The sequence below is a fragment of the Camelus ferus genome, chromosome 11 (assembly GCF_009834535.1).
Source record: "Camelus ferus isolate YT-003-E chromosome 11, BCGSAC_Cfer_1.0, whole genome shotgun sequence".
Classification (NCBI taxonomy): Eukaryota; Metazoa; Chordata; class Mammalia; order Artiodactyla; family Camelidae; genus Camelus; species Camelus ferus.
Window position 1 is genome coordinate 24,559,730 of NC_045706.1, and position 16,335 is coordinate 24,576,064.

Genomic DNA, 16,335 nt, shown 5'->3' on the forward strand with positions numbered 1-16,335 from the left:
ATTTCCTGAGTTTGGCAAATGATTGTTTGTCAAAAGATCTAGGTAAGTATACCCACTTTAAAAAAACTTATGTGGCTACTGCCCAGCTGAAAATTATTCTAAACACTGTTGATTGTTACCTGGAGTCAGGGAGGAGTGCCATGGATGGAGAGATGGATAGAAGTAGGACAATGAGGGGAATCTTTGGTATTGTGGAAATACTAGGAACTTCTAACTTATAGTTACTGATAAATCAGTATGAATCTTTCTTGTCCAAACCAAAAATGGAATGGTAAGACCAAAAATGCTGTAAGCTTACTGCCATGACCATACATCTTTTTTCTTTTTCTTTTTTTCTTTTCTTTTTTTTTTTTTTTTGACTAGGCATGCTTTATGGGACTTACTTTTTATTTAACTTTATTGAAGTATAATTAACATATAATAAGATATAGTTATGTAATCATTACCACTACAAGATATAGAACATTTCCATCACCCCTAAAAGTTCTCTTTTGCATTTAGTCTTGTTTGCAGATCTGTGCTCTAGGTAACCACTAATGATGTAATTTCTATCACTATAGATTAGATTTGTCTTTTATAGAATCTCACATAAATAAATTCATACAATACGTGCTCTCTTGTGTCTGAGATTCATCCACATTGTGACACTTCTAGCTATTCACCCAAGAGAAATGAAAATACATATGTCTACCCAAAGACTTACATACAGATATTCATAGTAACATTATTCATGATAACCAAAACTAGAAACAAACTGAAATGTCCGTCAGCAGCTGAATGGATAAACAAACTGTGATACATCCATACAATGAAATATTATTCAGCCATAAAAAGGAATGAAGTACTGATACATGCTACAACATGGATGATTCTTGAAAACTTATGAAGGAAGCCAGTCACAAAACACCACATATTATGTGATTCCATTTATTTGAAATGTCCAGAGTAGGCAAATCTAGAGAGACAGAAAATAGGTAAGTGGCTACCTAAAGCTTGGGTTGGGGAGCAAGTTGGGAAGTGACTGCAGATGGGTATGAGGTTTGTTTTTGGATTGATGAAAATGTTCTAAATTTAGATCATGATGATAATTGCCAACTGTGTGAATATACCAAAACCGTTGAATTGTACACTTTAAATGACTGAATTTTATGGTATGTAAATTATATCTCAATAAAGATTAAAAAAGAGAAAGAGAGTGAAAAGAAACTACCAAACTGTTTTTGAAAGCAGTTGTACAATTTTTAATTTCAGCCAACAAGTTCTAGCTGCTTCATATCTTTGTCACATTAGAAATTGTGAGTCTTTTCAATTTTAGCCATTCTGGTGGGTATGCAGTGCTCTCATTATACTGCTTTTAAAATTACTACTTACTTTGCATGAGCAGCTGACCATTTGCCTGTTTTTAAAATTTGATTGTCTGTTTTATTATAATATGAGTTTTTGTATATTCTGGATGCAGGTCCTTTGTCAAATATATGTCAGTCAGTGGCTTGCCTTTGCAAGTCCATTAGGTGTTTGTCCAGACATTTTAATGAAGACCAATTTTAATTTAACTTAATACTTTAAAGTTGAATTTATTAATTTTTAAACAATTTTTGCTTTTGTGTTTTATGTAGTAAATCTTTGCTTACTCCTAGTTGTGAAATTTTTCACCTACATTTTCTTCTGTAAGTTTTATAGTTCTGGCTTTTACATTTAGTTCTTTGCTCCATTTCAAGTTAATTTTTTGTAAGATGTTTGGTAATAGTAAATGTTCATCCACCAAACCCAACCCCAACTATCCAGTTGTTCCATTGTCATTTGTTGAAAAGACTATACTTTCCCCAATTGAAATACCTTGGCACATTTGTAAGAAATCAATTGATTATGTATATGTGGGTCTATTTCTGAAGTATCAGTTCTGTTCCATTGGTTTGTATGTCTAAATTTATGCCCTACACTGTCATGATTATTGTAGGTCTGTAGTAAATCTTGAAATCAGGTAACATAAGTCCTCTAATTTTGCTCTTTTTAAAAGTGTGTAGAATATTCTAGGTCCTTTGCATTTCTAAATAAAGTGTAAAATTAGCTTGTCCATTTCTACTTAAAAAAAAAAAAAGCCTGCTAAGATTTTGTTTGGAATTACATTAACTCTATAGATAAACTTGGGAGAGAATTAACACTTTAGTAATGCTGTTTTCAAATCCATGATCATAATACACCTCTCCATTTATTTAGAGGTTTAAAATTTTCTCATCAATCTCATTTCTCTCAATTTTATAGTTTTTAGCATACTGTTTTGTACCTATTTTGTCCAATCTGTCTATAAATATTTTATTTTTGTTATATAAATGGTATTTTGAATTTTGATTTCCAATTTTTGCTAGTATATAGAAATATAATTATTTTCAAATTGACCTTTTTTCTACAACTTTGATAAACTCATTTATTAATTTTTTTTAGAGTCCTTAGACTTTTCTGTACTCACAATCATACTGTGTCCAAGTAAATTCAGTTTTACTTCTGTCTTTCAAATCTGTATGTCTTTGATTTATTTTTCTTTCTATTTTGCACTGGCTGGGACCTCCAGTACAATATTTAAATGGTAAGAGTAGGTATCCTTGCCAGATCTTCAGGAGAAAACATTTGGTCTTTCATCATTAAGTAATGTGTTAGCTATAAGTTTTCATAGATTCCCTTCATTCCTGAGTTTGCTGAGAGCTTTTATTATGAATGAATGTTGAATTTTGTCAGTGGTTTTTTCCTGCATTTATTGAGATGATCATATGGATTTTTTCTTTTATTCTCTTAATATGGTGACTGATTTTTAAATATTAATTCAATCATATTCCTAAGGTAAACCCCCTTGATCATGATACAGAATTTATTTTATATATTACAGAATTTGAGTTGCTAATATTTTTGTTGATTATTTTAGTGTCAGTATTTATGCAGAATATTAGTTCATAGTTTTCTTGTGATGTCTTTGTCTAGTTTTGGTATTAGATCATGCTGCCTTATAAAATAAGTTGGGGAGTATTCCTTCCTTTGAAAAGAGTTTGTGAAGGATTGTTCTTGCCTAATGATTAATAGAATTCACCAGTAAAGGCATCTGGGTCTAGAATTTTCTTTGTGGGGAGAATTTTTTACTCAATGTTTTATTATGAAAAATTTCAAACATACAGTAAAGTTGAAAAAATTGTATGGTGAATACTGATACAACCACCTAGATTCTGTCATTTAAGTTTTACTATACTTCATCACATATCTGAACACCCAAAGAATGGATCTCCATCAGTCCATCTTATTTTTTTATGCATTTCAAAGTAAATTGCATATATCAGTTTACTTTTGTGGGAAGCATTTTAATTATTAATTTGGTTTCTTTAATAGATTTAGGGATAGTCAGGTTTTCTACATCTTCTTGAGCCAATTTTAGCTATTTGTGTCTTCAAGGAAGTTATTCATTCATATAGGTTGTTGAACTTATTGGCATAAATTGTTCATTATATTCACCTTTTTCCTTTAAATGCCAATAGGATTTATAGTGATGTCCCCTCTTTCATTCATGATACGGGTAACGTGTGTCTTTTCTTTTTTGTTCCTGATTAGTCTAGCTAGAAGTTTATCAATTTTATTAATCTTTTCACAGAATCAGCTTTTAGTTTCATTGATCTTCTATTGTTTTTCTGTTTTCTATTTCACTGATTTATGTGATTATCTTTATTATTTCCTTCTGTTTTAGTTTAATTTGCTTTTTCTAATTTCTAAAGGTGGAAACTTAAATCATTGATTTTAGTTCTTTTGTTTCCTACTGCAGTTGACCCTTGAACAACGTGGGTTTGAAATGTGTGGGTTCACTTATATGCAGATATTTTTCAATAATAAATACCATGGTACTAACACAGTCCATGGTTGGTTGACTCCATGGATGGAAAGGACAAGCTGTAAGTTATACATGGATTAACCCCCACATTGTTCAAGGGTCAGTTGTTTAAAAATTTAGTGCTGTAAATTTCCCCTGTGTTAGCAACATCCCACAAGTTTTGGTAGCCTCTGTTTTCATTTTCATTCAGTTCAAAATATTTTCTCATTTCTTTTGTGATATTTAGAAATGTGTTGTTTCATTTCCATTATTTGGAAATTGTCCAGGTAAATTTCTGTTATTAATTTCTTATTTAATTCCCTGGTAGACAGAAAATATTCTCCATGTGATTTTAATCCTTTTAAATTTATTGAGATTTGTTTTATGATCTAGCATATGGTCTGTCTTGTTGAATATTTTCTCTGTGCATTTTCAAAGTTTATGTATTCTGATGTTGTTGAGTAGAATTTTAGATAAATGCCTTTAGGTCAAGTTGGTTGGTAACATGGTTTAAATCTTCTCTTTAGTGATTTTCTGTCTACTTAGTCTATCAGTTACTGAGAGGAGTATTGAAACCTACTACTGAAATAGTAGATTTTTCTATTTCTTCTTTCAGTTCTTTCAATTTTGCTTCATTCAGAATTTTGAAGTTCTGTTATTAGGTGCACATACATACAGGATTGTCTTCTATATGAACTGACTCCTTTTTCATTATGAAATTTTACTCTTCTTTTAAATTGAAGTATAGTCAGTTTACAATGTATCAATTTCTGGTGTACAGTATAACATTTCAGTTATACATATCCATACATATATTTATTTTCAAATTCTTTTTCATTATAGGTTACTACAAGATATGGAATATAGTTATCTGTACTATACAGAAAAAACTTGTTGTTTTGAAATTTCGTTCTTTATTCCTGATAATATTCCTTGTTTTGAAGTCTCCTTTGTCAGGTATTAATATAGCAGTTCTTCAAATTAGTGTTAATATAGCATATCTTTTCCATCTTTTTACTTTCAGCCTATTTGTGTCTTTGTATTTTAAGTGGATTTCTTTTAGACAGCCCATAGTTGGGTCTTGATTTTATATCCACTCTGACAATCTCTGCCTTTTAATTGGAGTGTTAGTGTTACATTTAATTTATTTACTAACATGGCAGTGTTAAAATCTGCCATCTTGCTTTTCTTCTTCTTCTTTTTCTCCCATGTATTCTTTGTTCACTTTTTTCTTTTTCTGCCTTTGTTTGGATTAATTGAATTTTTTTTGTGATTCCACTTGATGTCCAATATTAACTTCTTAGTTATACCTCTTAGTTTTATTTTTTTTAGTTTACTCTAGGTTTTACAATATGCACCTTTAACTTATTTCAGTGTACTTTCAAAATATGTTATATGATTTCATGTAATGTATAATAACCTTGCAACAGTGTATTTCCATTTGTCACCCTCCTGTTCTTTATACTACTGTTGTCATACATTTTCTTCTAAATGTCTTATAAATTTCACTATATGTTATTACTTTTTTATTATTACTTTTTGCTTTAAAGAGTCAATGATCTTTTTTCCTGGTTCTCAAATTTATGTAAAAGTATTTTATATTTACCCTTATTTACCATTCCCAGTATTCTTGTTTGTTTGTTTTGTCAGGGGGAGGTAATTAGGTTTATTTACTTATTTTTTAAATGGAGGTACTGTGAATTGAACCCAGGACTTTGTACATGCTAAGCATGCACTCTACCACTGAGCTATACCCTCCCCCCCCAGTATTCTTTGTTCCTGTTTATAGACCCAGATAATGTAATTTTCCTTCTGCCAAAGGAACTTCTTTTAACATCTCTTGTAGTGCGAGACTGTTGGCAACACATTGTCTTAGACTGTTTGTTTGAAAAGGTCTTTTTTCACTCTTATTTCTGAAGGATGTTTTTGCTGGTTATAGAATTCTAGGTTAACAATATTTTTTTTTAAATACAGATATCATTCCATTGTCTTCTGGTTTGCATGGTTTCTGACAAGAAGTGTGACTTCTTATCTTTGTTCCTCTGTATACAATGTGTTCTCCCTCTTTTGGCTACTTTTAATATTCTGTCTTTAACACTGATTTTCAGCTATTTTATTATGATGTACCTTATATTTTCCACTTTACTTCTTATTATGTTCATGGTTGTCTTTAAACACTTTAACATATTTATAATAGCTCTTTAAATGTCCTTGTTTACTAATTTTGTCATCTCTCTCATTTCTGGGTCTATTTCTGTTGACTGATATTTCTTTTAGCTCTAAGTTACATTTTCCTCATTTTCCTGCTTCTTGACATGTCTGATAAACTTTTATTGCATACTGGGCATTGTGAATGTTATATAGTTGAGTGCTAGATTTTGTTGCCTTTCTTTATTAAATAATGTTGAACTTTATTGAGGAATGTAGGTAAGGTATTTGTGGAGCAGCAATTACTTTTGAAGCTTCTTTTTTTCATGTGGTCTTTTTTCCAGTTTTATTGAGATATAACTGACATACAGCACTGTTAAAGGTATACAGCATAATGACTTGACTTACATATTTGTGAAATGATTACCATAATAAGTTTAGTTAACATACATCATCTCATTATAAATACCAAGGAAGGGAGGTTTCTTTGTGATGAGAACTCTCGGGCTTTACTCTCAGTGACTTTCAAATATACCATACAGCAGTGTTAAGTGTAGTCATCATGTTGTACATTACATCCCCAGTACTTATGTATAACTGGAAGTTTTATCTTTGTTTAGGAAGGTTTAGAGTAGCCTTTATCTCTGGGTCTAATTTAGTCCCACTACTAAGGTGTGACTGTTCTGGTGTCTCTTTTGAATGCCCTATGTATTCAACAGGTACTTTTCATTCCAGTTGTTTTCTTTCTCTCTGAATTCCTGTCCTGCAATGCGTTATACCATGTATGAAAAGAGTTCTTTCTTTCTCTGTGGAAGTGGAAGTCCTGAACTACTTTAAAATATTACTGTATACCCTGGGTTACCCACCTAAATTTTTTTTCCAGCTAAATTTTTTAAATTTCATACACTTTTCAGAGAACCTTTCCTTGCATTAACTATTCAGGCGTATTGTCCATTTTACTTTATTCTCTTCCTCCCTCCCTCCCTCCCTCCCTTCCTCTTTTTCCAGTTACTAGAGGGTAGAGTCTTGAATGGATATTGGAAATGTTATAGTGAGCATTTTAATATATTTTTAAAGGTAATCCACTAAAAAGATCCTCTTCCCTTTCCTCACTTTTTCCTTCTATTCTTTGGCCCAGGTCCCAGCCTTACATATTTAGAAAGGATCAACCCTCAACTCTCTTAAAACAGCAGGAACTGAAACATGAAGCTCTTGGATAGCTAATATTTTGCCCTGATATTTAACTGTCTGCTTGGTCACCATACCTCTTTTAGGCTGTGTCCATTTGGATGTGGACCAAGCATTGTCCTGAATAAGAGAAGATCAAATAGATAGCATCTAAAGGAAGCTAACAGTTTTTTCTGGGTACTAGTTAGCCTTGGAGTTTATGAATCTAATAATTTCTTCTCCTTGTCTTCTGAGATGCAAATCTGTTAGTTACTGTATGCAAACAAGTGCTAAAAATAGCTCAGCAAGACTTTGAACCTGGCTATTCAGAGATCACTATGTGTGTCTGCTCAGATTGTTTTGGACAGTTATCTAATGAGTACACTGCACAATTGAGTTAAATTTGTGCAACTGAAATTTGTTGCTGTAAGCACCCTCAGAAGGGTGTTTCAGAATGAATCAAACCTGATTTCTGAAAGATTGAAACTATAGATTGTCTGTTTGGGGAGTAAAGTGACATTCTTTCCAACCCTTTCAACCTTGTGATCATCTTTTGTGCAGGATTTACTTTTTCAGCATCTGGGCTGAGCCTGAATAATCTGCCCTTCAGATAACAGACCCTGAGTGGAGCCTAAGCCATCAGTGCCAGAGTCACAGACCTGTCAGAGTTAATGGCCCTCCCTGTGGCTGCTGTCCCAGGAACCCTGTGACACTGGTGGAGAATTTTGCAATCCAAATTAGCTGAGTAGAATTAAGTAGGCAAAAGATAAAAGACCTTGGATTCCTTAATTTTCCCTTTCTTAAAAAGTGTGATACTATTTCACTCAGGCTGCCCATTCACTGGTCAGTTTTGCAGCTGTCTCCAAACCACACTTAGTACTACTGCTTCAACTGTATATGTGCTTCTGTGTGTGGGTATGCCCTTCCATGGTGGTTTATCTTGAGTCCCCATTTTGCTTGTTAGCTCCTTAAAGGCAGGACTTGGCTCTGAGGGCTTTAGAAGCCTATCAGAGTGCTGGGCAGACTGTAAAGGCCTAACTCTAATCTTACCGTGTGAACTTTGGTTGGGCCTGAGTGTTACTAAATTAGTCCACAAGCATGTTGAGTGTTTACTGTTCCTTACAACTGTGTTAGGCATTGTGGAAAATCTGTAATGTAACACTGAGTCCCTTCCTTCAGGGTGCTGAGAAGCTAGCTGTGACACAGTTTCAGTGAGGAAATCAGTAGTAATAGCATGTTTATTTCTCCAGGAGAGGGCCTGCCACTCAGCCTGCCTACACCTGCTGATGCACAAACCCTAAAGTGGCCTGCTCTTTTCTCCACAGGAAATCCCTCATTGGGAAGCCTGTAGAAGACAACTTTCTTCCAGAAATTGGGGGGAGGCCGAATTTGTTCACTTATAGAAGGGGTTGGAATTTCAGGTCCTAAAAAGCAGTTATTCATGGAGTCATGTTAAAATGAAAGTGAATAATAATGATAATCGCTATGGTTTTAAGTACTTCTGTATGTCAAGCAATATATTTGGCACTTTATATACATTGCCTTATTTGATATTCTATGTGATGAACATTATTATTATCTCCATTTTATAGATGAGGAAACGGGCTCACCCAGCTCCTCCACGCTGGTAAGTGGTAGCAGTAGGGTTGGAGCCAGGCAGGCTGGCTCTAGAGCCATACTCTTAATTACATTATTTTGAAAATTAATAGCTATTGGTTGAGACTCTTTTCAGGGCCCAGGCCCAACTAGACACATACTGTGACCCACCAAAGTCTTTACTTGGAGAACATCTTTTCAGTGCTTCTTGTTTAGCTTTAACTAGTCCTGAATTTAGAAGAGTAAATATGGATTATGGAGGAAGAAAAATTGGCTTTTTGCTTCTCTGTCATCAGAATTCTCCTTATAAGCTGTCTAACACCTGACCACAACTTCATTGTGAGAAAGCCACTGAGAGTTGTCCTTAGACTGGTGGGATTGCAAGGTTAGGGACAGACCTTTATTGCTTCTGGGAGAAAAGAGTGTTGTTCCTCACTGGGGGACATAGAACCAGTTCTGGAGAAGATCTGCTTTAGGAAAATAGAGGAAAAGTAAGAGGCTAGATTAGGTCCTTTCAGAGAAAATGAAAAGTCACACCTCCTGTTCCTCTTCAGTCTCTTACTGACATTTATAGAGCATATCAGCCCTGTTACAAATCCAGAAAAGGGAGTTAGGCCCTGAGTAGGTCATTATCATTTTTATAGGAAAGGGGATTTTCCTTTGAGTTTAAGGACCTTTACTGGGTAGTAGAAGGAAAAAGGTTCCAGCCTTCCTGACTGAGAAATGGTCTGTTTGACTTGTTATGCTCTTTTTCCACAGTTGATGAGAGGATACCTCAGTTTGCATTTACCATAAAAAACACCTGCAGCTACTTGGACCTTCCTGTCCTCTCTAGCAGTCCATTTGCCACTGACCATTATTCAAGGCCTGCTCTGTGCTCAGCACTATTTCTTTTAGAGATAAAGCTTTAGGCTAGAGCAATGAACAGTTTAAGGGGGCGGCATGGAGAGCAAACCTCATAATTCAAACCTTCTTGGTTCTATAAGCACCAGGATAGGTTTGCCCCAAATCCGGAACCATTGTGAGGGATGGATTTTATTTCTCACTAACTTGACATTGACCAGACTCCATCATCAGTTTGTAGAATAAGCAGTACCTGTTCAGCTCTCTGTTACTGACGGGAGAGAGAAGCAAAGGGCAATGTCCACACTTATGCCTAGTGATGCTCTTGTTTGTCATTTCAAAGCTTGATCCCTCAAGCTGTCCTTTCCTACTTTATAGAAGGAATGGGACTGAAAAATCATGTTCTCTAACCAGTGAATAAACATCTGAAATATAGCAAATGGCCAGGGTCCAGTAGAGAGATGGATGGAAATTATCATGAAATCCTCTAAAAAGCCTCATCTTCTTTCTTCCTTTTACCTACTTTATCTGTTTCAAACTATCCAGAGATTAATTTTTCTATGATTAGGGGTTTGGCAGGGTTAAAGCAGAATGACATAAAAGTGGAAACAGAGTGCTTAGAGTCTCTTTGGAAGAATGGAAAACTGGCCTTGAGGTATGAACATTCATTGTAGAAGGGATTCACTGAATCCTCTTAACACACCACCCCAAGCCTAGAAACAATTTGGTGGCTGTGGCCAAAGAAGCCAAATTAAAAATTAAAGACCTTTGAGTTTCAAGCTTCTAAATGAGTATTAAGTAATTAAAATAGCAACCAAAACCAGATTTTGCTGATAATGAACCTGAGAGGTCTGTAAGGTTTTGTAGGTGGTTTACACTAACTATCAACGGGGTCTTCAGCTGCTGTTGGTGAAAGATGACAAGCCCTGGAGCCCTGACGACCTGGTATTCATTAAAGCTCAAACATCAAACCAGGCCTTCCCCAGATTACCTTCTCAGCTCTCCACAGATGATGCTTCCCACTTCTTAGGAGTGAGTTTGAATTCCTTGAATCTTTGTTCTCTGAAAGATTGTTTCGCCTGTAAGCTCAGGAATGTGCATCAGATTACACTAGCCTGCCAGTACAGGAAGAGCACTGGACTAGGAGTCTCAAAGGCTATCTAATCCCATCTTGTGTCTTTGGGCAGTTCAGAATCTTTCAGGATATCTGTTTTCATCTGTGACATGAGGGCCATGAACCAGATAGGTGATTTCAAAGGTTCCTTCCAGAACTATTATTTCTGATTCTGTTTCTATGGTAACATTTCAGCAATAAGAGAAATGTTGCCTTCCGTATCACTGTCCTCAGATATTAGTGATAACTCCAGACCCTCCTGGGCACCATTTAACCACCTGATTTGTCTTATTTGAATACATCATATACTTTCTATTTCCATTTTTTCTTTCTTTGTTTTCAGTAACCTTCATTCATTTGGCATCTTTTATTCGCTAGATCCTATCATTTATATTTTAACATTTATATATTATCTCTAATCCTTGTAATATTATAAGAAAATATAATGACTATTTTACAGATAAAGAAATTAAAGCTAAGACAGATCAAGGTCATATAAGTAAATTATGGTGCTAAGGTTTCTCTAATTCCATGACCTCTTTCCATTACACCCCTCTGCAATCTTGATAGGTTCCATGTTTATTTTCTGTTCTATGAGAAGTCTCAGTACGTTTCTCTATTGGTGTCTTGTGTTTTCATCCTCATTTGGCAGCCTGGCCTCTAGGGAAGGCCATACATGTTGCCCTGGCTGAGAGTGGGCTAGTGGCAGACTTACATACTCTCCCCAAATATAGGTTATGTACTATAGCTGTCAGTTCAAATTGAGTAGAAGGTAGTGAACACAAGTTTGTGGTCAGGTCACATCCTATTACTTAGTTGTTCCCTCATTCTCATTCTGCTGGAAATTCAGTCCAACAGAGATTTGAGGCCAAGCAATTTTTCAGGCACAGGGCAAAGCCCCTGGCATCAATTGGATAGCTATTGCCAGGAACTTCCAACTTGGTGAGTCTCTTTTGCTGCTGTCTTCAGGCTAGAAGTTATTTACCATTTCAAAGGCCCTGCTAAAAACAATGGGGCAGAGGCTACTGAATAGTCTTTGGGGAATGCCTATTATATGTGATAGGGGAATGGTGTGTGTGTATTCAAAACCTCACCAGCAATTTTGAACTTTGTGCACTAGGATCTTGCTCCTTCCTGATGTGGCCAAGAGCCTTACAACCTGTATTGTGTAAGGCCGGGCCTCTATAGGCCTCTCTGCTCAGCTTTTCTTTAGTATAACCTGTATCCCCTTGAACTACCAAGATTGTTTGGTTGGCAGTAGGCACTGGGCATTCTGTGACTTCTGGATGATGCATTGCCGGTTACACTCAGGACAGTGGGGTCATTATAGGAAGCCTGCTTTCGTATTGAATAGAGAACTTAGGTTTTCTCATCACCAGTATGTGCCGTAGGCTGAATGAAGGTGTGTAAGGCCCTAGCCGCTGGTTTATGGTTAGAACTATTTGGGACTAAGCAGAACTACCAAATGCCCACTGTCACCAAAAAGAGGCTTTCATCACAAAATTAGTAACCATTTATTGACTGTTCTTAATGTGCCAGGCATTGGACAGTCATTATCTCAATTCATCCTCACATCAGCCCTATGACGTAGATAGTGTTATCCGCATTTTACAAATAAGAAAACTGAAGTTCAAAGAGATTAATGTATATAAGTTTTCATAGCTAATTAGTGGTCAATCTGGGACCAAAATTGTGGTCTCTCTGACCTCAAAGCCTATGTCAGGACTTTCCCCTCCAGAGACCTCGGGGGAGGGGTTTAGGTCCCCCCCCCTTCCTCAGTTTATTCTTCCCTCACCTGAGGCAGAATGTTTCAAGGCAAAGAAGAGGGCATGGGATCTTTGAAACTGAGGCCATTTGTGTCTTCCACTTAAATCCAGAAGATATTCCTTTGTGGTAAAGAATCATCCATGCACGTAAGATCTTTGGGACAGTTTGAAATAGGTAGGTACTTCATGGGCTGTGAAGACAGTGTGGAGTCCAGGAGCTATCCAGGTAGCTGTATAGCCATTGGGATGATAATGTTTCCATCAGTTGTATGTTACTTTCAGGAACTCAAAACTTTTATTCCCATGTCATTTTTGGAAGGTGAGTTCAAACTCCATCTTATAGAGAGAAGGGCTGAAGCTCAAAGAAGTTAGCTGATTGTCTGAGATCCCATAGTAAAAGTGGGACTCCTAGTTCAGTTCTCCATCTATCAGGCCTTCTGCAAGGACCCAGATTCCTGTGTACTGAGTATCATAGGTAGGAGTGTAAGGACTGCTTAGAGAGCATGTGGCTGGTAGATAATTTACTGTCTTTAGAGCTACATTGAACTGAGGTGGTGAACATAGTTCTAGGAGGCCCACAAGCCCAACAACTGATGAAAGAAGGTGGGCTTGTGCCAGGGTATAGACTGTTATCTGATGGATTGGGGAGGGATGTCCCCCTAGGAGGGGCCTTTGAAATTGCCAGGAAGCCAGAAATTGAGGCTGCAAATTATGGTAAAACCTAAGGTCTTTAGGCACAAGGACTCTGGGAAATTGACCTCTGCCTGAGTGCTGCCCTTGCCGTGTCCCAGGCCAGTGTTGAGTGTGAGGCCCAAATAGGATATGTTCCCAAAGTCTGAAACTACAGGAAGCTAAGTCTGAGACTAGGAAAGTACCCCTAGTGTTCCAAAGTCCCAAATGGGCTGGTTCCCAGACCTGAGATTAGAATGTTTTATTCTCTTGGAAATGTAAGGGAAGTGATATAGGCAGGTGATGGCAGGGGCTCGGTGAACACAAGAAAGGACCAGGGAAGGAGAAGGTGACACTGGGCAATGTCTGGACAGGGGGAGAGCTGAGATCATGTACTAAGTCCAGCCAGGCCCCTGGTTTCCTTCCAAGGAACTGATAGCTCAGGTGCCTTCTCTGCTTTCACCTCCCTGCAAGAAACTGAACAACTTAATTCTGGCAAAAGCCAACTTTACTGAAAGGAAAAGTCTCTGTTCTGAGCTATATCTTAGACTTTCTACTCTGCCCTGGCAAGAGGAAAGAAAGCACAGGCGATCAAGGCAGCCTTGTCTGAGGCTTTCAGGATATAGCATCTTTTGACGTGCTGCACCTTCTTCTCAGAAATTGGCTTTAGCGTTGGTAGTTGCCTTTTGGCACCTGGCACCTCTTAGGAAAGGCTGAGCCCAGGTTGCTGAGTCATAGCCATTGCTGAGCAGCTGCCCAGAGTTCAGGGTTTGGGAAAGCAGGTATTATTTTATTCTGCCTGATTCTTGGGGGATGGTCCCATCTTGCCTTTTTCTGGAATTTTGCCTTTTTCTTGTCTTGAGCCATTCACTTCTGAGCCAAGACCTTGGCTGTAGATATTCCAGCCATGAGCACAGTCCACGTGCATGAGAGGGCCAGATTACTTTTATGGGTGACTGGCGTTGCTGGGTCTTCCTGCTGACAGAGCTGACAAATGGAATTAGAAGCAAAGGAGCCAGCCTATATTATGTCTGTGGGACCCAGCTTGGCAAAGTGACCTTGAGGAGCCTGAGTCTGGACCAGAGCTTTGATCTAACTGTTCGTTCCCCCCAAACTCAGGGACACAAGCCTTTGTTCTGCTTCCCTACTCTCTCTTCTCAGGAATTCTTGGCAGGCAGAAGTGTTTATTACCAGGTGAAGTCTCCTCTGGCACAAGGCTGAGTTGGTGAAGTAAACAGCCCAGAGGCACCTTTATACCCCTCAGGAGTCCATCCTCAGTCCCTCTGGGCAGTCCTGACTCTGGTTCATTCCCTTTACCCCTACCTTCTGTTGGAGCTGAGCCTCCCTCATTATACTCATTCCTCCCAAGACTCCCTACTGAGCTGGGAGTTCTCCATGACATGGTAGCCTTCCCTTCCAGGTCAGATCAACTTGCAGAATAGCTATCATCCAGATTACCAGAGTGAATAATCACTCTCTCTCCTGGTCTCTCCTTTCTGTCCAGCTCACTTCTTCTAACTTGATATAGAAAATCTGTATCTTCTGATGTAACTAATCATTGTATAACACAAATATAATTACCTTCAAGCTGGAAAGACAGTACTGCACTCTCTAAATCCTAGTCTGATCTTGCTAATAATGGACATGACATATCCAAAATAGTTTTTAATACAGTGGGCAGCAGGGGCCAGGCTAAGTCTTCTGAATATTTGTGACATAACTAATTGTCGTTGCCTTTGGTTTGTGGTCTTATAAGCTGAAGGCACTTCAGGACTGGCTTTGGTAATCCTTTCCTTCTGGAACCACAGAGATCCAAGGTTTTGGAGTCAGTGGAGGTCTGAATCTACCTCCATAGAAAGTCAGAGGCATGGTCGGGGAGGGACCCCCTCATCAGAACTAAAGAGGATGGATGAGATGAGCTCTAGCTTAGTCTAGAAAGTGTCCCCTACACTCCAAAGCATGGATGCCCAAAAGTTCCATTCAGGCAATGGATAGGAAGGTTGAGTTGGCATTGAGAGATGAAAACAAGTAACAGATGGTGATGAGGAACATCCCAGGACTGAAGAAATGTGGTTCCCAGAAAGGGAAGAGGAAGGAGACATTGGCAAAGTCTTACTCAGTAACTGTGACAGCTTGGCCAGGGAAAGCTGTGGGATATGGCTGAGAATGCATCTGCGGTATCAGAGATACTGGGGGGCTCAGATACTCACTGTTCTGTCACTTCTTCTCATGCTCCTTTACCATACCCAGACTAACAGTCTTGGTGGCCAGGTTGGACTGGTCAAGAAAGGCAGGAATTGGAAGAGATTAGAAAGTGGCCTCAGAAACCTCCCTGTGGAGGAATAGCTCCTGAAGCCAGGCTTTTTTTCTGGATAATAAGTAATAAGCAAGGTCTCTTGGGGGTGTGGTCCCAGACTGAATCCAACCTGGCAGGGCAGCAGGAGGGACATGGGGGCCAAATGACTTAGGGTTTGTATGGCCCAAGCCCCTCCTGGTCCTTGACTTCCCACCAGGTGCTAGAGGTGGTGCGAGCCAACTATGACACGCTCACACTGAAGCTGCAGGATGGCCTGGACCAGTATGAGCGCTACTCAGAGCAGCACAAGGAAGCTGCCTTCTTCAAAGAGCTGGTGAGTGTGCCCCGTCTCTGTCCTGCCTGTGCCTCTTGGGGGCCCTTTCCCAGCCACAGGGTCCTGCTGTGTAGATGAGCAATGGCTGATAGAAGTAAGACTGGAAGGGTCTGCTGGGGTTGGGTTAGCAGCTTCTCTCCCATAGCAGTCCAGGAAGGACGAAGCAGCAAGAGAAGAAGATATTCCCCTGGGTACTGGTGCCACACTGGGAAGGGTGAAAAGCCTGAGGCAGCAGTGCCCACCTCTCCTCTGCAGCCATGGAGACAGTCCTTGCACAGCTCCAGCTGGGCCTGGAGTTTGATGTGTGTTCCCAGTGGCAGCTCTGGCTCATTACTCCTTATCCTGTCCTCAGAGCAACTAATGGGAGTAATTGATTCTTCTTCTCCTTCTGCAGTCACTTCTACCTAAATTCCTAATGGGATCCTGGTCTTAGTGCCTTCCCAATCTAGTTCTCCAGTCTTCACTCCCTACCCCTGCTCCCACTTGCCAGTCACTTAGCTTCCCGCAGCCCCCTCCCTTGGCCACCTGGAGCTATTGAATATTTGTTCTGCCCCCTAT

At 38.5% G+C, this 16,335-nt stretch overlaps 1 protein-coding gene across 2 annotated transcripts in view; it reads left to right on the forward strand.

Moving 5' to 3' along the window:
• Positions 1-16,335, forward strand: part of ARMH3 (armadillo like helical domain containing 3) — a 152,824-nt gene that overhangs the window by 133,141 nt on the left and 3,348 nt on the right. Inside the window, exons 25-26 of one of the 2 annotated variants that reach the window (XR_004323817.1) lie at positions 8,752-8,786; positions 15,661-15,777. Coding sequence is in view for 1 of the 2 variants with exons in the window: in XM_032491046.1 (XP_032346937.1) it covers positions 15,661-15,777 (117 nt within the window). In the remaining variant the exon portion in view is untranslated. The remainder of the gene's footprint in view (positions 1-8,751; positions 8,787-15,660; positions 15,778-16,335) is intronic. The other variant, XM_032491046.1, reaches the window with a different exon arrangement.